This window comes from Maniola hyperantus, chromosome 12 (assembly GCF_902806685.2).
Source record: "Maniola hyperantus chromosome 12, iAphHyp1.2, whole genome shotgun sequence".
NCBI classification, from domain to species: Eukaryota; Metazoa; Arthropoda; class Insecta; order Lepidoptera; family Nymphalidae; genus Maniola; species Maniola hyperantus.
The window spans coordinates 220260-242140 of record NC_048547.1 but is presented as its reverse complement, the minus strand read 5'-3'; the positions used below and the strand labels follow the sequence as shown (position 1 = coordinate 242140).

Genomic DNA, 21881 nt, shown 5'->3' with positions numbered 1-21881 from the left:
TAATATTAAATGCTAGGGCACAATAAGTGCAGGGCGAGCGTGGATGCAGACAAACCCCTCCCTTTGAGGCTTTGTTTGTCTTTGTACTCGCACTTGCTCATAACTTGTACCTACCTACCTACCTACCTACCTACCTACCTACCTACCTACCTACCTACCTACCTACCCACCTACCTACGGGTACTCCCTCAGAGTACTTGCACAAACTGTACAACGAGCTGAAATTTTGCATGTTTTGATGTAAGTTCACTTCGAATGCAGTTATTCATGTTTAAATTAAAGATTTTAAGTGCATTTTGAGCTGCATTTTAACTATAGAGCTGTTAGATAAAACCGAATGGAACATTGTTTGTAAAACAACTGTTATAGTGTAGGTATACAGGGTGTAACCAGAACGCTGGCAAAACGTAGACAGGTGATAGTAGATACTGATGAGATGATCATTGATATGATACCACAAAAAAAACGCGAAAAAAATGCGAAAGAAAAAAAACTCCTATATTTTGTAAAATTTTGCGATAAAAAAAACAAATAAAACATCTGATTGACGCTAAAGGTCAACGAACATTCCGTAAGTAGGTCACTTGGAGTAGAGTGGAGGAAGTAAGTATAACAATAACGCTAAGTTCTGGTTACATCTTGTATATAACCTAAAACCTAAAAATAAAGCCTAGACCATCACTAGACTTCGTCCAGATGTGCACACCACTGTCCAATAGAAGTGTAAAACTTGTCTAAATGTAAAACTTGCAGCCAGTTTCCGTTTCCGACGAACAACAAGATTGCGACGAGGGGCAAGGCGGGCGTTAGCAGAGACTACTTTTAAAAGCTCTGGGAAATGGCACTTTTCCTCTAAATGGTGAAAATATGTTTCAAGAGACCTTTTAATTCCGTAGACTTGAGGTTTATATAGAACTAGCTTATGCCCGCGACTTCATCCGCGTGGACTACAACGTGGTTGAATTTTCTAAAATCCTTTCTTAGTCTATCTATGTCATAATATCTATCTGCATTCTGCATGCCAAATTCAGTAAGTCACCTTTACGTTCTATGTATATTTAGATTTCTGTACTAGCTGACGTTTTCAGAAAAAACTAAGTATTTGATGTACTTATTTATTGGATTAGTTTCTACAAGGAACCACTTTCATTCCATTTCGAATTGGAAAAGTGTAAAACATGCACTATGTATAATAGTGAAGATCACAATGAAAAGGTCACAGTTTGTCATTACTCCTTGAGAACCATTGACACATGCCCCTTGACCGCGTCCCCGTTCCCTCTTGGAGGGTTTGCTCTCATTTTTAGGCATATCTAAAGCACTAGCCTTTCGACGAACGAAAATAAGCCTAAATCTTAGTTACAAACGGTCTGTATTCAATATGACAATCAATATTGCAGGCCTTCAAACGATGAAGAGTGTGCAACGAACGACACCTACTTTCAAAGTATAAAACTATTTTTTAAGTCTTAGGCGACAAAGTTGATATTTCTTTGGCAATATTTTTATCGTTCGCTGGAGTGAGCGTATTCAAAGGCATTCCTTTCAAGCTGAAATCTGTTTTTGTAGTGAATTATGTTTTCGAAAAAGATACTGAGCTTCAAAGCCTGAGATGTAAGATAAGCTATCTCGTAGCAGATGATAAACTTTATTATATTTCGGAGCTTTTAAAAGTATGCAAAAACTGACTGTATTCACTTCTGGGCTGGAGTATTTTGCTAACAATAGTACTATGTCAAATTCGAAGAATATAAATATCTAAGAATAACATTAATACTTTAGATTTTATAAAATAATTTTAGAACAAATTTTGCGGATTAAAAAGTAGCCTATGTCACTCTCCAGGTGTTCATGCAAAATATTATGCCGATCAGTTGACTGAAGGACAAAACCAACAAACAAAGCCCCCTGATTCTACATGCATTCATTAAGGCCAAGCAGCGGAGAGCCACCTAGCGGTCGGCGCATCACTCGAGCCCACTTGACCAAGCTTGTTGCCAAACATTAGTTACACAAGATTAGTTAGTATGCAAGGTTAGTATGCATGAAAAGAAATGCGAGGTGTAGACACCTCGCATTTCTTTTCATGCATACTAAATTTTCCTTATGTTGTCTAGTCTATGTCCTACCCCTAGTCTTCCGACTTAGAGCACACGACGGAAGCGAATGAAGAGGTGGCGAGCGAAGCGAGCCGGCAAACTCCGTAGTGAAACGAAGGTCGAGTAGGTAAACTGAATGTAGGGGTGCCGGAGCGAGTCTTCTAGCCCATTCAAAAACTTAGCACCCCAGGGTTTCCTGCTAATGGAGGTTTAGCGAATTACTTGAGTTTTAAGCTTGCGTAATTAAAACTATCGCCACTCTCATCTATAACTTATGAAAAAGAGTTGTACCTACAATAGTACCTACTCTGAATGTATAATTTGAATTTTGTATCTTTATTTTGAACTAGCTCATGCTCGCGACTTCGTCCGCGTGGACTACACAAATTTTAAACCCCTATTTCACCCCCTTAGGGATTGAATTTTCAAAAATCCTTTCTTAGCGGATGCCTATGTCATAATAGCTATCTGCAATGCCAAATTTCAGCCCGATCCGTTCAGTACTTTGAGCTGTGCGTTGATAGATCAGTCAGTCAGTCAGTCAGTCAGTCAGTCAGTCACCTTTTCCTTTTATATATTTAGATTTTAATTTTAATTTAATAAAGTACCACCTACGAAATCTTACACTGTGCCTATATAAGTGTGTCGGATGCCGCTTTGGCGGTCTGCACTCTGCAGGGTAGAGTGTCTACGCCAGGTGTCCACGAGTCGGAGTTGGCTAGAGTGTGCCGTGGCCGAAACTCGGTGAGGGTAACATTGTAACGGTGTATAATGTTATGACAGTTGCCACTCACCTTCAGGAGGTGCAGCCGCCTCGCGACGGCGTCGGCGCGCGCCTCGTGCTCGCCGCCCGCCGGGAAGGAGCCCAGGTACTGTCGACAACGAGGAGCACTTAGTGGTTATGCAGTACAGTACTTCTTATTACTCTCTCTATGTGTCTCTTATTTTTGTAACTAGCTTATGCTCGCGACTTCGTCCGCGTGGATTGCACACGTTTGCCCCCCTAGGTTGCCCCCCCCCCCCCCCCCTCCCAGATTAGCCCGGACGATTTATGCAAAATTTCAATGAAACCTCGAAATAAACAACGTAGATTTCCAGGGCCCTCCAAAATTATATTTCTAAAACTCTATTTATTACTATTTGTAGTATTTGTATTTGTAAACCCCGCAAAGGAAATGTGTATTGTAAACTCATTATTGGTTGGTATTGTAGGTCTGCGGTCACGCCAACGCCGGGGTGCAGGGTAGAGCCGGGGGCGAGTGTTTCGCATCAATTAGCACAGCTGGGTGAGTGAGCACAATGCTACACAAGTGTGGAGGGTGGGGGAAATGTAATTGAAGCTATTATGAGATGATTGTGAACCATTTGCGGTGCACATTCAATGGCGGGGCCTCTAGCAGCGTCAATGGACAAATGGTTCTACAAGTGTACTGCTAAGTGAGATATATACAATGTAATTATTTGACTTTGTTCAAACCTTAAGATCCACTTACACAAGACTTTTTGACGAACTCCCGGGTGCAGTGGTAAGCGCTGTGGTCTTATTCGTGGTAGGTCCCGGGTTCGATTCCCGGCAGGGGATTGGAATTTTATAATTTCTAAATCTCTGATTTAGTCTGGTGAGAGGCTTCGGCAGTGGCTAGTTACCACCCTACTGGCAAAGCCGTGCCGCTAAGCGTTTTGCGTTCCGGTACGATGCCGTGTAGAAAGAAATCAAAGGGTTTAATAAAAAAACTGCCATACCTCTTCCAGGTTAGCCCGTTTCCATCTTAGACTGCATCATCACTTACCACCAAGTAAGATTGCAGTCAAGGACTAACTTGAGACCAGTACAAACAAGCCTTTGGTTGTAAATTGTAGTTATTTTAAAACCGCCAGTGATTTGTTCGACGTAATCCTCAAGAAAGCCTCTTACACAACACTGCGAAAACCTATAAATGGCAAGTTAGAATATCAAAGCTCACTGCAGGCTGGGGTGCGGCGTGCGGCGTGCGGCGTGGGGTGTGCGGCGTGCGGCGGACAGACAGACCCACCTACTGCGCGCAGAAGACGTACTAGTTGACCGCAGGCTCGGGTTACTGTCGCGATTTTCTACCTACTAATACAATAACTAATAACTTGTGTTTACGAGTAGGTAATGATGTCTATAAAACGAGAACTAACAAAGAACTTCCCGTAGCAAAAAAATTTACTTTGGTACCTAAGTACTTAATTATGGTGTACCTAATAGTATAACATGGGGTTATTCAAGCGGCGAACCAACAAAGTCCTGAAAGGCCGGCAACGCATTGGCGGTTCCTAGTCAGGTGCAGCAAATGTTCATGGGCGGCGGTAATCAGCCTGCTCGTTGCTCGCAATTTTTATTTAAAAAAAATTCAGCTAGCATATTAAAATTATCAACGTGCAAGACTGCATCAACATTTATCAAGGGCTAATTTGCAAAATACATATAAAAAATTAATTTCGTTTAAAAATTAATTTCAAAACTTTAAAAAGCCTTGAAGCAGCGCCACCTATCGGGTGGTGATAGTACTAACAAGTAGCATCCCGTTTACGTGGTTGAGTTTCACTCACGGAAACCACCCTTCGGATCCGTCGTGAAAGCTGCCATAGTTTACGTGTATCTTCATAGATGGCACTATTTCACAATCACGAAGAAAAGAACATAATTAATATTTTCAGTGTTTTGAGTGGGTAAAATGTTATACGTGAGTTATCTTCAGGAAAAATAAGGTCAATGCACCACCACATTATTTTACCGTTGAATTTCTGAGTTTTCCTCTATCCAGTATAAAAAGGAAAATAATTTTACCAAGCATAAAATAGTTATTTCTATATAAAAGATTCCGACGAATTGAGAACCTCCTCCTTTTTTTGAAGTCGGTTAAAAATAGTTATTTTTATAAAATAGTTATTTCTATAAAATAGTTATTTCAATAAAATAGTTATTTCTACTAAAAACAGAATGAGGTCTAATAAAGTTGAATTCAACTTTAACCGCTCATGATTTGATAATCATCATCATGTTGAACCCATTACCGGGCTACTACTGAGCACCGGTCTCCTCTCAGAATGAGAAGGGTTTAGGCCATAGTCCGCAACGCTGGTCAAGTACGGATTGTTAGACTTTACACACTTTTGAGAATATTACGGAGAACTCTCAGGCATAAGTACCTACATAAGTCTCCTCACGATTAACCTTCACCGTTAAAGCCAGTGGTAGATACCTATTTAATTGCTTAAAAAGCACATAATTCCGAAAAGTCAGAGGTGCATGCCCGGGATCGAACCCCCAACCTCCCCGCTAATTTATGATAAAAATTTATAGGTATAATATAGTTAATATAGAAAAACAAACTGTAAATAAATAATGTAAGAGAATAACAAAATGTAATACCCAAAAAAGAACTCTGACACAAATCGGAGGATTTCCGATGATTTTAATAAAAAAAAAAAAAAAAAAACCTCCCCGCTAACAAGGTTATTACAGCTCTTTTTAACGGTTTCTGGTGATAGGTAAGATGGCCATCGGGGTATAAGACGGGGGGCGCCCCGCACTCCCGCACGTCACCCGCGCTCGCCCGCACCGTGTCAGCACGGAGTCCATGTGGGTGTGCGGGGAGTTCCCTCCCCGTTTGCCATCTCGACCTGTCGCGAACTGTACCTACATTCAAATTGACAACTGCACATTTTCAAGTATCATGAAAAGAATACAATATGAAGCTACCGACTGTACAGAAACTGTATTAGCGACCTACATAACTTTGTACGAGTCCTGCATTTCAATGTAGAAAGTTGGTTGAAAGGGCCACGAAGTTCGACGGTAGAATAACTGTTCAGAGTTTGTTACAGTCGTGTTACAGCTAACAACGCATACAAACTTTGTCGCACAAATATTATGTACCGTACAAAATGACTGTTCCAACACAAATTACATAATATTATATTCATTTTGTTGAAGTTGCGTACAAAAGGTTATAAAATAAAAACAGTGATATTTATTCCGACTATAATATTATATTCAAACACGCTCCAACCTAAACACCTCGTCAATGTTTGTCGCAAGCCTATATTATCTAAATAAAAAAACAAGTTCTGTTCTAATAGTAAGTATACTAAAAATTTTTTTAATCCCGAGTAAAATAACGAGATCAAACAGTAGCACTAATCACATGTTATTATATAAAAAAATTTTACAAAAAAAAAAAACCGACTTCGATACACAAACACTAAAAATTGAAAAATAATTTAATTAATTACCGAATATATTATGTATACAAGAGTTAATATAGTTCTATAATAATATTTTTTGGTGCCGGTGCCAATTAGCTTTAGCTGCGCGAATCGTCTAGACTTCATATTTTTATGAGACTCCACAATGGCACCTCATTGGCACCGACCCCAAAAAATATTATTATGGAACTATATTAACTCTTGTATACATAATATATTCGGTAATTAATTAAATTATTTTTCAATTTTTAGTGTTTGTGTATCGAAGTCGGTTTTTTTTTTTTTTGTAAAAATTTTTTATTTCACAATTTTTAGTGGTCCCATGGAATTATGCTATGACTGGTTAAAAATCTACTGTTTACTAAGCTATTACACTGATCGCGAGCAATTTACTCTTATCCGTTGAGGAGTTCCAGTATCTATCTTCGAAGATGTTCATCAGATCTTCACCAAATTTAAATGGGACCAACTTTGAAGTATACCCTTTCAAACAAAAAAAGAATTTTCAAAATCGGTCCAGGCGTCTTCGAGTAATCGGGGAACATACATAAAAAATAAAAAAAATAAAAAAAAAAATAAAAAAAAGATTCCGACGAATTGAGAACCTCCTCCTTTTTTTTGAAGTCGGTTAAAAATTAGCAACAATAAAATAATTATATTATTTTTGTAAATAACATAATATTTATAGTTTTAAATTGAGAATGAGCCCATACTTATTTCATTATTATTATTTGAATTGGAATTATTTTCAACACATTTTGTTGTCTCATTGCACATCTGACAAGAAAATATACTAAGTATCGATTGCACCTCGTCACTATTAAAGAGCTGTAAAAAACAGGCAACATACGAAAAGTCTTTTTTGTCTTCGGGATATACCCAAATATTTAAGGTTCTATTTAAATTATTTTTATCAAAACTTTGCGTAATTCGTACTTGTATCGTAAATGTATCGAACTAGGGAAGTTTCATAGCAAACGGTCCAGTGGTAAAACTAACCATTTAGTTACGATTTCATAGAGAAAAAATATCTCTAAATATTTATATTTCTCCTCCATACTACAGAAGTCACAGTACGAATAGAATTTTATTGATGGAAAACAAAAATAGTTTTGATCAAATACGTTTTCACTTTTCACAAAACGTCCGAAACAAGCGTAACCACTTAAACTAACAGCGCGCTGTTAGTTTAAGTGGCTGCAGCGCTCGATTGGAGTCGGATTTGAATCTAAACACTGAACAGTGGATGAAACTAAACAGTGAATTGTTCGACCCGTGTGTCCGTGTGGTCGCGTGTCCGTGTGGCGAGCACTGACCACGGGACATTTGGCTTGATTATGTACTCCTTCTAATTAACACACAAGTGTATTGGTTTGTGTAGGAAATTCTTACTTACTATTTTAAAACTATTCTAGAATTAATTAGGTATTTGTTTTAAATTGAAATTGACCGCAAACATCACGATCCGCAAAAGAATGGGACTAACTAACATTGTTTAGAAGGGTCCTGAAGGTCGATTCCGGAAAACCTGCATCAATCATTATTACAATCACAATAGTAGTGATTAGTTGAACTTATGGTGTTTATTTTGCAACCAAGCATTGGAGCCAATCAGAGGTGATTGCGATCGTCACACTGTAGCCGTCATTTTACCGTAATGGAGCCGCAGGTCGAAATGGATCCGATTGCTACTTAAATAGAGACTAAGTACCGACATCAGCAAACTTGTAGGAAGGAGAGATTCACCCAACACCGGAAACAATGGCGTGCGCATGAACAGCGAAGACTCGACACCATCAAACGAGTCGCAGAAAGCCGGTGAAATCAGGCGGCGTAAACCGCGGCGAGCGGAGGTCCCTATAAGTGACTTAGTATGTCCAGCAGTGGACGTCTATCGGTTGATAATGATGATGATGAATAAGCTTGACCACGTAATCTTATCGACGCTGTGTAAAAATAAGCCAACATTTCACTTCCTGAATTCCATATGACCAATAAAATATTCAGTAAATATTGAAATAAAGCGGCAGCGTGCACTGTGCAGGTTATTCTTGTTATTTTGCCAAAATGGCCGCCGCATCCATTGTTTCCGAATCCGTGCCAAAAATAAGCCATCGAGCACATCCCGAAATAATATCGTCAATTGCCGATCGGATGTTAATCTCGTATTGGTATTTTATTTTATTTTATTTGATTGACTCACGCTGTTGCGACTCTCAAATTACATTATTATGAAAGTTGCGAGGGATGTTGTGACGTAGCTAACAATACGTGAAGTTTGATTTTCAATCCATACTAATATTGTAAATGCGAAAGTGTGCCTGTCTGTATGTCTGCTACCTTTTTACGGCTCAACAGTTTAACTGATTTTGACGAAAGGTACAGAGTTAGCTTACATCTCGGGGACGGACATAGGCTACTTTTTATCCCGGAAAATCAAAGAGTTCCCACGGGATTTGTCAAAAAACCTAAATCCACGCAGACTAAATATCATCTAGTCTCAAAATTATGTCAATTTTTGAAAAGGATATTATAATAAACTTTTACACATACAACATAGTTCGAAACATCGATAGATTTTTGGGTCCCGAGGTGCTAGAATGGCGACCTTGCACCGGAAAGCGCAGTGTTTGGAAGACCCCCTACTAGGTGGACAGATGACATCAGACGTGTCGCAGGGAGCCGCTGGATGGTGGCGGCGTAAGACCGTGGTATGTGGAAGTCCCTACAAGAGACCTATGTCCAGCCGTGGACCTCTATAGATTGATGATAATGATGATGTGTTGAATGATTAGATACTCGTAAAATCACGTAGCTATAAAATTCAAATGAGACTTGGTACTGATCAGAAGAAAATGTTACACGAGCGAAGCCTAAAATCAAAAGGTAGAATATAATTTTTTAGAAGTCAGTATAAGGCGAACCAAAATATAAGGTTTCCTTGATTATATAAATAAATCCAATTAGGAGAGATAAAGGCCTTCGCTAAGCTTTCTCTACGTAAAATAAATGTTTTTGCCTTTCCACCGTTAATTGTTAATTTATATTTAGATACGACATACAATTCATGTAATATCGTTGTTGATCGCGACTTCGTCCACGTGGAAGAAGTTTTTACAAAATCCAGGGTTTCGTTTTCCCGGGATACAAAATATTTTGTAAAGAGGAAAAAGAGGAGTTCCACCATCATTTCTAAATTCTAAATGCCGGTGAACAGATTTGGAATTTGGATGTATATGGTATGTTAGAATCCGTACATTATCCCGAATGACTCTGATTTTTATTAAAAAAACTCAATATGGCAAGGCAATGGTGTTTTTTATTTTAAATTAGTACTTGTAAAATGATTGGTTCAATGGTGAGCCATGAAAACAGACATTAGATATTGATAGACGTACTTTAACATTTGTAATTGTTAAGGATTTAACTAGCTTGCCGCCCCGGTTTCACACGTGTGACCTGTTAACTAGCTTGCCATCCCGGTTTCACACGTGTGACCTGTTAACTAGCTTGCCACCCCGGTTTCACACGTGTGACCTGTTAACTAGCTTGCCGCCCCGGTTTCACACGTGTGACCTGTTAACTAGCTTGCCGCCCCGGTTTCACACGTGTGACCTGTAAACAAGCTATTCTTTTTCCCAAAGACTTCAAGTTTTCAGCAATATGAATTTCATAGTGCTGAAAAATTGAATAAAAGTTAAGCACTTCTTAAGATTAAAGCTTACTAACGGACTCGCTGACTTTAATAAGTCTAATAACCATTATTTTCAAGTGTTTCTCTAGCGTCTACTAGGTACGCTGAGTACGTTTAATCTCATCTCATCACACTAAGAGACGGAAGGCGACTACAGTCGTCTGCATAAGTTTTAATCAGACAACTTTCAAGGATGTCTCTAGGAGACTCACGTACCTCAGCAACTTTACATTACAAATTAAGCACCCCATTCTATTTTGTAACTTCAGTGATCACAATAAGAACTATTTTCAGTTGACAGTTTAGTTTGGATGTGGATGATTGTTCGATTGTTCATTCGGGAAGTTTAATTGAAGTTTGACGCTCATCGTTTTGGCTGGAGAGCTGGTGGGAAACTGAAGGAGGTGCTGCTAAAAGTTCAACTTTAACGTACAATGCCTGCAAACTTAGCCCCGCCTACCAGTATTGGCATTGTTTCAAACATGTTTTTATTAAAAAAACATTTGAAGAAATGTTTTAAAGTAGAGATGTTTTTTTAAAAACTGGATTTAGGAGTTTGACTCTAATCTTCTTTCTGATAAAAGACTCTGATTTCGTACCCAAAGGGTGCCAGCGGGACCTTATTACTAAGTCTTCGCTGTCCGTCCGTTTGTCTGTCCTTTGTCTGCCAGCAGGCTGTATCTCATTAACTGTAATAGGTAGAGAGTTGAAATTTCACAGAGTGTGTACACAACATTGTTTATATATTGCCGCTATAACAACAAATGATGAAAAACCTAGATGACAAATTTCAAAATGACTGTGCCATGAACATTTTCAAGTGCATACCTGTTGTCTGGTGTTATATTTTGTACGACGGTATGGAACTCTGTGTGTGCGATTCAGATTCACACTAGACCAGTTTTAAGGCACGTCTTCATATTTTTCCACGAGCTCTCGAAGCATTTCCTGAAGAGCCTCCAATGAGTGCAATTGTTCAAATGTTTTCGGCACTCGTGTCGTAAAGTTTATCTGCAAGAGTTTCGGGTTCCTTTCAATTGTATTAAATAGTTGCGAGGAGTTGGAGTGGATTGCCGACGAGCTTCGTTGTGGGGATGTAGGAACTTTGCGACGGGCTGTTTGTGATATTGAATGGCTTTCAGTTGATGATCTGAAGACCTTGAATGTTACTTTTAATAACAACTCAATAGAGTTTGGCTTTATTTATTAAAAACTTTCATTACATAAACCTATGTATATACAGCTGACTCACTGACTGACTGACTTATCTATCCACGCGCAGCTCAAACTACTGCACGGATCGGGCTAAAATTCGGCATGCAGATAGCGGACGTAGACATCCGTTACGAAAGGATTTTTGAACATTCAACCTCTAAAGGGGTAAAATCGGGATTCGAAATTTGTGTAGTCCACGCGGAAAATAAACAAATAAATTGAACTCCATAAAAATACGCATCGAATTGAGATTTTACTTTGTTTTTGAAATCGGTTAGAAAACTACAATACCTGCTTTGAAAACTGAAACTTTTATTAAAATGCAATTCAAATAGTTCTCCAGTTGATTCCGTTCTGTTATGGAAACTGCGAGTCGGCGAGTTTTCGTGTTTCCCTCAACAGCGCGATATCTTCCGCAGAGATGGACTATGTCACAGGCAGCATGGGGAAAATCACGTGAAAAGGTTTTTCACAGTTTAGCACTTGCTGCCTTACTTTTGAAAAACCACGAAGCGAAATTAATATAATTACATTTAATCCCACTTTATTGTTTAAACTAGCGTATGCCCGCGAATTCGTCCGCGTGGACTACACAAATTTTAAATCCTTATTTTACCCCTTTAGAGGTTGAATGTTCAAAACTGCTTTCTTAACATTCGTTAAGAAAGCAGTTTCCACATCATAATAGCTATCTGCAAGCCCAGCCCAATCCGTCCAGTGGTTTGAGTTGTGCGTTGATAGATCAGTCAGTTAGTCGAAGTGCAAAAATTCACTTTTCGTGAAAATCACCGATGAAATAATTCCTAGTTAAATTAATATAGCAAATAATAGTCGTAAGTGCGAAGATTGAAAAATCACTTTCTGTGAAAAATCACAAAGAAAAATAGTAATAATTTCACCAAATGAAAATGAAAATTCAAAAGTACTGCCCTCCTCTGATATCTAGGTAGGTATCTAGGTATCTAGCATTCAGACGGTGAGTTCGCTCCACTTGCAACTTTGCAATCTATCTCAAGACGGGAAAATACTGAAAATGTAGTCACGTCGCGAGACCTAACTCATGTATTGTCTTCAATACCTAACTAGAAAGAGACCCGTTTAGGTGATATTATCAAACGTTTTGCATTTATGTATCACAAGCCCTTTCGTAAGTAGTTGGAGCACTGGAGTGTGTTAAAAAGTCAGTGGAAAAACCTACATGCAAAATCTTAGTGTATGTGACGTCAATGTAGTTACGTATGTATGTATGTAAATAAGAGCCTCGATAGCTCAACGGTTAAAGCAGCGGACTGAAATCCGAAAGGTGGCCGGTTCAAACCCCGCCCGTTGCAGTATCGTCGTACCTACTCCTAGTACAAGCTTTACGTTTAGTTGGAGGGGAAAGGAGATTATAAGTCGGCATAATAAACTTGGCTAATATTCTTTTAAAAAACACGTATGTATATGTAATAGCTATCAAGTTATAAACAAAAGCGAGTTGCATCGTGCAATTTTGTTCGGAATGACTCGAGTAGTGCCATATGCGTAGTACATTGTTATATGTAGGTAATAAATAGTCTTATTGTTTCGGAAAATTAAACAATTTCAGAATCATTACTCCCCGGAATTAATTAATTTTGCGTATTTATCAAGCTCTATCTGGAATCTGTTAGTAGTACAAAATAAAGTACTAGATATACATTACAATACGCTTCTTTGTTAGGAACAGAGCGATTCAGCCACTTATCCGTTTAATTACCAAATCTATTGTTTGCACTCCGCGAGCGTACCTACTTTGCTGGCGACTGGCGAGCTATAATGGTTATAAAGTACCCACTGGTAATGGATGGCGTTTCGTTGCCCCACTATGGCTACATTTTGATAATTAATGCGATGTCGCTAGCTTTGCCTCACGACTGATATTAATTGGTCCTACAAAAGTCAACTAAAATAGAACAGACTTTGACTACTTTAACGCAGACGCTATATTGCCTGCATCAATCATTATTACAATCTCAATTGTTGTGATTAGCTGAATTTGTGCGTTTCTTGTTGCAACGATGTATCGTAGCCAATAGTGAGCGAGCGTCAACCAATCAGAAGTGATTGCGATCGTGACATTGTAGCTATCTAACGCAATCGAACAGCTGATATTACATTTCTCTCCGACAGAGACGATATCTCCAATGTTATCGTCGCATTCGTCGAGTACCTGAGCAATAAAGTACAGTAAAATCTCACTTGGCCGCCATTATGACAGTCGGAACACTTTGAATGCATCTAAAGTGTCTGCACTCGGCTACTCTGTGGAAATGGGTTTCGAATACGGCAACATTTTCTGAGTTGAATCAAAGTGTTATGGCTCATACTTAGTTTAAAGTGCCACTGAGGTTTATTTTACTTTCATGAATTTTTTTCAAGTTTGACCCGCATGAATTTCGGACCAAGGTATCTTATCTCAGGTTGTAATCTAACAAACCTACTTTCGTTCTACACTAATATTACAAAGTGGTTTTGTAATTTTGGAAGTAATTATTCTATGAAACTATTCATCCGATCTCAAAAATTCTTTCACTGATATTTTTTATTCTAGTCGAATAATTTTCAAACAGAGTTTTAGCTGTTTTTTTGATTTCTGTACCAGCTGTCCCAGTTACCGTTATTAAGATTTATTGGTACCCAATGTGGAAGGTTGGCACTTGGAGTCACGCAGCGGGTCGTTGACCTCGCCCGCGTGCACAATGCTGCGGGACACTCCGAGATGCGATCGCCATAATTTGGCCGCCATTAATTACTTCAGGACTGCACCGCACTCCGCCCTCCGCCCTCCGCCCTCCGCCCTCCGCCCCGGACCAGGTAATGCAAAACAATGTTAAGCTGAGCGCATACTGTAGGGTGCCCATTTCCCTGTGACCAAAGATATAGTCAGAAAACACTAGGCATGTCCAAACGACAGGTTCGAAACCAAATGTGATACCTAGGTAATATCTTAAAGAAAGCATCAAACGTTCATCTACGACAAAACGGCTTTTACTACATTTCAACTGCAACGGTCGATATAGGTTGTGGACTAAGAGCCAGCGCATGCCAGACCTTCGTTATTTTATAAAAGCTGAAAGTTTATCGTTTTTCCACCGAGTGGGGGGACTGCCAAAACTGTGTTTTCCGGTGCGAAGCCGCTATTCTAACAGCTTGGGATCGCAACGTCTGTCGGATCTTTGAGCTAAGACTGAATACATACATATTGTAGTTTGATAAATAATTTAATGTTTGTAATAATAATTGTTTAATAGGTATAAGATAGTTTAGAGTACAGTGTCTTATTGGGACTCCCTCTAAGGACAGTGTAAATCGATGGTAAGTGTATTTAAAAAAATCAAAATATGAACCAAAACGATGAGTTTTAAGTGTAGGGTGAGCCTTAGTTGTGGCTCGCACTCAGCGAGCGAGCAGATATATTATAATATGTGCATTGTTGGAGCTCTCGTGAGGAACGCGTGCCCGCGCCGCTCGCCGCTCGCCGCTCGCCGGCTCCAATAATAAGTCCGGCTTTATAAGTGGACGAGCATTTTTAAAAAGCGAGTTATTTTATGAGCAAGATTCTAATCAGAACTGTAAGGAACGTTAATCGCTGGGGAACAGCATTGGGTCTGTAAGAAGCGATTTTGCAATGTATTGTAGAGTCTGACGTCTCCTGAGGATGCTTTGGTGTCGGAGTGAAACATACGCTGAGCGTGATTGAACAACTTTGTGGAAGAAACCTAGCTACAGTGCGACAAGGGTATCTTGGCGCGTGGCGAAAGTCGGAACTAACGTTGTCGTCGAGTGTCTCCTTTGTTCTCCAACAGCGCCCCCCTTTCAATGTCATTTAAGTGCCAAGAGAGCCTTGTCGCACTGTAATGAGTGACTACAATGAATACTACAATTAACCGCCAAAATAATCAAATCAATCTACATAATTAATACTGATAAGTAAAAAAAAAATACTATGTACTTAAATATATTATGATACAGGACAACGCTTGGCGCCTATGACAAATGATGACTCTACCTTCGCTTCGAAAAGCAGATTGTCGTGAGCAGCAGACAGCAATAAACTCTGCAGTTACCTACTCTTTTTATTAAATAAGTTTTGTCACGGAATAATATGACGACCGCTACAAAATACATACAGACGCCCACACAAATAGTAAGGGCACCTAAGTCCGACTTTGAAGCTTAAGTCTACCAAAGTTTGGGAATTTATATGAACAAATTAGTATAAATTATAACATTATGATTAAAAATGATAATGTTAACGCACCGCAGCTGGAAGTACAAAAACTCCGCCAGGCTCATTACTCGCTGTCCCGCGCCGCCATTTGTTGTGCTTAAGTCCCTGACACACCACGCTCGCAGATATACACACAGGGTCACGTGGAAAATAGCTTCTTGAAAAATCCTATTACAATGTAAAGGATTATTTAAATGATAAGAAAGCTTGAGAATGAGTTTCTTAACGGCTTTGTGATAGTTCTAATAGGTTTAAGTCAGTTTGTAAAGTGGTAATAATAAAAAGAATACCCAGCTGAGTTTGTTGTGGGCTCTTCTCAGTCTTGGGCGCGTTTGGGACCCTCGTAGCTTTAGTTTTAAGTACGTAATTAATTATCACCACTATAATATCATCTTTTGACTATCAGTGAGCGTAACATTGTTACCTATTCTGTAAATAATTTGACTTTGACTTTGTAATGCAAGGAAACGTTTGAAGGAGTTAATGCGCCCGTCTGTCTGTCTGTCTGTCTGTCAGGAGGCTGTATCTCATGAACTATAATAGGAGTTGAAATTTGTAAGAGTGTACATTGCCGCTATAATAATAATAAAAATAATAAAATAGTCATTTATTTAGGCAACTTGAACCCATGTGGACATACATAAAAGTAAATACAAATACAAATACAAATGTACAATTGTTAAAAAAAAATTGTAGTAAACATTTATGAATGGCTGCCATGAAAATTTAAAAAATTATAAAGTGCTATTTCTTGTACGATACTAGCAAACGCTTCGTCCAGGAAGAAGAAAGTTAGTAAAGCAATTTTGTTGGTTCTATCACAAACTCTGATTGAGCCACAACTCCTGAGTGACGGACCACTAATTACCTGACGTCAATGTATGCGTGTAGCATACACTGACGTCTGCTAAATAGTGCTCTACACAATAATGGATCTATGTTTTCTCCGTAGGTACTTCCTAAGTGCGCGAAAAATGAAATATGCACTGGTGGACGCACTATAGACGCGCCTGTTCATCACGTTCACTAAGTATGGTTGTAGTATGGTTGTAGCGAAGGTAACGGAGTTTGTATCTGTCTTGATACTGGGCTTCTATACACGCTTTTTAAGTGTCAAGAAAGTTGGGAAGTGCGTATCTTTGGTTTTCATATCAATGTGGTTAAGACATTTTTGTCTCTTTGCGGGAATGCGGCCTCGTCCCAGTGGAATTGCGTGTCACGATGAGGACTATGGTGTAACACCCTTGAAGCTGTGATAGCCTAGTGGCTAGGTCGTCCGCCATCTAATCCGAGCTCGACGGCGACGGGTTCGATCCCGAATAGCTCCGAAAAGTTAGAGGTGTGTGTCCGCCGGTATACCTACGAGTACGAATAGAAAGTGGACGTCCTAACCACTGAGCCACCACAGCTTCAATAGTCCCTATTTTTAACCGACTTCAAAAAAAGGAGGAGGTGCTCAATTCGTTGGAATCTTTTTTTTTATTTTTTATGTATGTTCCCCGATTACTCGAAGACGCCTGGACCGATTTTGAAAATTCTTTTTTTGTTTGAAAGGGTATACTTCAAAGTTGGTCCCATTTAAATTTGGTGAAGATCTGATGAACATCTTCGAAGATAGATACTGGAACTCCTCAACGGATAAGAGTAAATTGCTCGCGATCAGTGTAATAGCTTAGTAAACAGTAGATTTTTAACCAGTCATAGCATAATTCCATGGGGCCACTAAAAATTGTGAAATAAATTTTTTTTACAAAAAAAATAAAAACCGACTTCGATACACAAACACTAAAAATTGAAAAATAATTTAATTTATTACCGAATATATTATGTATACAAGAGTTAATATAGTTCCATAATAATATTTTTTGGGGTCGGTGCCAATGAGGTGCCATTGTGGAGTCTCATAAAAATATGAAGTCTAGACGATTCGCGCAGCTAAAGCTAATTGGTACCGGCACCAAAAAGTATTATTATGGAACTATATTAACTCTTGTATACATAATTTATTCGATAATAAATTAAATTATTTTTAAATTTTTAGTGTTTGTGTATCGAAGTCGGTTTTTATTTTTTTTGTAATTTTTTTTTGATAAATGGTTTTGATTTGATTTGATTTGAAAAAACAAAATATGTACTATATCTGTATCTGTGTGTATAAATTTTTCGCAGCCAAAGAGCTCAAAAGATTTTGATGTTTGGTATCTCAGAGATAGCTGTAAATCCATTTGGAAAATAGAAAAGTTTGCAAACATTCCGCGTAGGTCATGTCGCAACTCGCAGCGCATGTACTTCCTACTGAAGTAGGAATTTAGCTATATTTATAATGGAAATATCAGTGTAGATATATTTTAGAAGGCAATCCGACACCCGCGCGGCGCACCTAGCAGCTAGCAGCTAGCAGCTAGTAGCTAGCAGCTAGCAGCTAGCAGCTAGCAGCTGGCTCCGCGCGCTGATGCACTGACATGACGACGTGCAAAATACCTACATTGTCCCATCCAAGGATCTAAACTATGGCTTATAATATTATAAACGAGCGGATGCCCGTGACTTTATTCCCTTGGGTATCTTGGATATAGGTTCTTAAAACGTCCCGGGGGAACTCTTTGGTGTTCCGCGATAAAAAGTATCCTATGTGTTAATCCAGGGTATATCCATTCAAGTCAAATGCGTCCAGTAGGTTTTTGTGTAAAAGAGTAACAAACATACACACACACATAAAAACTTTCACCTTTTATAATATTAGTGTTATGCAAAAGTGTGTCTGTCTGTCTGCGTAGCGTTCTCTATAACGTAGAATTTCGCTCAAGCAAAGCCGGGGCGGGTCTGCTAACGTGCTAACCCAAACTAATATCATTTGCGAAAGTAAGTCTATGGTGTATGTGTGTCTGTAAGAAAGCTTTCGGTTAAACTTATGAGCTGTGGAAAGCTAGCAGACAGACAGACACACTTTAATATTAGTATGAAAATATTTGGAAAAGTACATCCAATTTGTAAAATTTTCACAAATTTCGATATGAAAAGATTTAAATTTCACCCAAGTCCACATGATATATAAAATCGAGCTCTGATTACCTACTCGTTAAGTATACTCGGAGTCACGTGCCACGATTTACGAGGCGCACATATTGGCAGAGGCTGGGAAAACGGGAAAAACTGGAAAAGTCGAACGTATCCACATTAGCAGCAGCCGCGCTACAGTTCACACTTGTCCGACTGACAGTACAATCTGAGTAAACAAATTGGTAGTGTCGTAAAACTTTATAATATTCTTTTTATTAGACTACTGGCACTGCGATGAAAGCTAACTTTTCGGAGGTAAATGTGCATTTGCAACAATTCAATATCATTTACTTTGACGGTGAACGAAAACGTTTTGAGGAAATCTGCATGCCTGAGAGTTCTCCATAATGTTTTAAAAAGTGTGTGAAGTCTGCCAATCCGCACTTGATACTGAAAGGAGACCCGTGCTCAGTAGTATGCCGGCGACGGGTTGATCATGATGATGATAATGACTATCACAGCTAAATACATACAGTAAGATAAACTTCCGCTAAAGACAGAATTCCGCTTGCGGAAATTATCTTCGGTGTTTGTTTTCATTGCGCATATAACGTTTCCATCACTACCCCTATTATAAATGCGAAAGTGTGTTTGTTTGTTGGTTTATTGGTTTGTTGGTTTGTCCTTCAATCACGTCGCAACGGAGCAATGGATCGACGTGATTTTTTGCATGGGTATAGCTTACCTAAGACCTGGAGAGTGACATAGGCTTCTTTTTATGCCGGAAAAATCAAAGAGTTCCCACGGGATTTTTAAAAACCTAAATCCACGCGTGCAAAGTCGCGGGCATCAGCTAGTAGAACATGACATTCCAAGGACGTTTTCCCGCAAGATTTTTCCCTGGCCTATTCTATAGGGTGGTGGTACCTTGGCGTGGCGGAGGGCCAGCATGGCGGCCGGCGCCGGCGCATCCCCGACACACACACGTCACGCACAAACACACACACAGAACGACACTCGCGCCGCTCGGCCCGCCTCCAGCGGCACTCTGCTCTCCGGCCACAGTGGCGACTGGCGAGTGCCAGAGTCGCTGCGATGTTGCCAGACCGAACATTATTTTTTACCTACTCAAAAAAATTGCTAACCAAGACTGTTGATGAAATTTAAAAAAAAAACTATGAAAAAAGTAGGAGCTGTTCCTACTCTAACTACCGAAACGATACATAATTTATTTCCATTAAAAATTTAACCTTAATAGGTTGTCTATCGGTTGTACAAACTATGTGCCCTGCCCATTGCCACTTCAGCTGCGCAACCTTAAGCTATGTCGATTACTCTAGTTCTCCTACTGGTCCAAGGTGCTGGAATGGGAATCTCGCATCGGAAGACGCAGCGTTGGAAGACCCCCCACTAGGTGGACGGAAGACATCAGACGAGTCGCAGGGAGCCGCTGGATTCAGGCGGCGCAAGACCATGGCGTGTGGAAGTCCCTACAAGAGACCTATGTCCAGCAGTGGACGTCTATCGGTTGATGATGACGAGGTTGCATTAAGGAACTAAAAGCTCTTTTCAATTAGCATGTCGATTGTCGGTCGGTTGCAATTAAAGTTTTCATAAGTATATCCCAAAATCTCCCAACCGCTAAAAACTTATCACCACAAAAACTTACTCGGCTTTGCTCGAGTGAAGTTATACGTTATCAAAGAAAATCCACATACAGCAATGCAAGTGGACATAAGTCCACTTCTGGATACAGGACCATCGGTGGACATCGGTTGACGACGATGATGATGATCTACGTGAATTGTTGCTAATAATTATATATCAGTAGACTATCTGCTTATTTTATTTTAGGAGCTTCATAGTTCATATATTTCCCAGATGTACAGACAGTTTCAAATTCCACTAATTAAATTTCAGTCCGTTTTACCGTCCTTCCATTCTAATGAGACTCAAAATTGTTTTGGAAACGGCCTTAAGTCTGAACCCGACATTTGAAGGCAAAGCGGGTATCTGTATGTACTCACGCACACCTCCTGTTAAGACTCTTAACGGTAACGATAAAATTAAGGACCTAGGTATGTGAAAATGTATTACCAAGAACCTACAGGGTCCTTCCTGTTGACCTAGAATCATGAAATTTGGCATATAGGTAGGTCTTATAGCACAATACCTAAAGAGGAATTTTTGGTTACATTTCATAAAAAAATTAAAATGTACAAAGAGGTATTTTCAACTTTCAAAATAAGATTACTATACCAAGTGGGGTATGATATATTATATCATATTATGCAAAATGACGGAACCCTCGATGCGCGAGTCTGACTCGCACTTGGCCGGTTTTTATTTTAAAGTAACCAATGTGGCTAATTCCTTTGTACACAATCTCTTAACTAAACTAAAATATCACGACTAAATCTATTGCTATCCCTTTCATAATGTTGCTTGCGGAAAAGGAAAGCACTAGACTTAGACCTGTTAATTTAGTTTAGTTTAGAGATTGTGTACTAGAGAATCGGCCCCAGTGTCACTCAGTATGATGAACGGATTCTAACGTTACGCAATCCATCCAAATCTGTTCAGGCATTTAGAGCTAATTTTGGAATAAAGAAATTGACACAGGTAGGTACCTACTTACATACATTACAATAATTTACGCTTCTTTTTCGGACTCTCCTGTAAAAATGGTTGATATTTTGATTGTAGTGGTCAACTACTTTGGTTACGTGTAGTCATCTAGAAATTCTCCGTCAAAATCAATTTCACTGAAAAATGCGTAGGTAAGCGCAGGCGTCGCTTTAAAAACTTAAATTCTATATAAAGAAATTTCTCCTAGAAACCTCTTTTGAAAATTTTAAACGTCTTTATGACAAGATCTGTTGAAACGAATGCTTTAACTTATTACAACTTATCCTATCTATTTAAATTATACATCTAAACTCCGTATGCATTAACACTGTTGCACCAAATAAAATATAGTTTTAGTAATGTTGAATATATATATAGTATAGTATAAATATAGTATAGTATATAATATAATATAATATAGTATTAATGAAGTCGATGAACTTTGTCAGCCCTAGCACAGACTACGGTCTATTTGGGCTGCAAACTGCCAACACCAGTCTCGGCTTTTTATCTAGTGCTTTGGTCTAAAAGTGTGGTGTAAATTATTCACTTTTCGTTTTGTCTAATAAATAAATAAAAAAAAATGGGTGTCTCCCGACGACACTTGATTATGTTTCCATCAAAGCCTTTCTCCAAACTAAGATGTTCGAATAAAAGTTAGCCAACTTTGTGGGAATACCCCTGATGTAAGCAACACCACCAGCGCTGGTTTTTGCGCGTCGCAGAACTGGTCCGAGGCTCGACCGGTCGGCCGCGCTGT

General features: G+C 39.1%; 1 protein-coding gene across 5 annotated transcripts in view; it reads right to left on the bottom strand.

Annotated features, from left to right (window-relative positions):
• LOC117987153 (EGFR adapter protein-like) overlaps positions 1-19547 on the bottom strand; it is a 107624-nt gene extending 88077 nt beyond the window's left edge. For 4 of the 5 annotated variants that reach the window (XR_011237382.1, XM_069502212.1, XM_069502210.1 and 1 more), the window contains exons 1-2: positions 19421-19500; positions 2894-2990 (exon numbers count right to left, since the gene is read on the bottom strand). Coding sequence is in view for 4 of the 5 variants with exons in the window: in XM_069502212.1 (XP_069358313.1) it covers positions 2894-2990; positions 19421-19464 (141 nt within the window). In the remaining variant the exon portion in view is untranslated. Of the gene's footprint in view, positions 1-2893; positions 2991-19420 lie in introns of all 5 variants that reach the window. The other variant, XM_034974114.2, reaches the window with a different exon arrangement.
• Positions 19548-21881: the final 2334 nt, after the last annotated feature.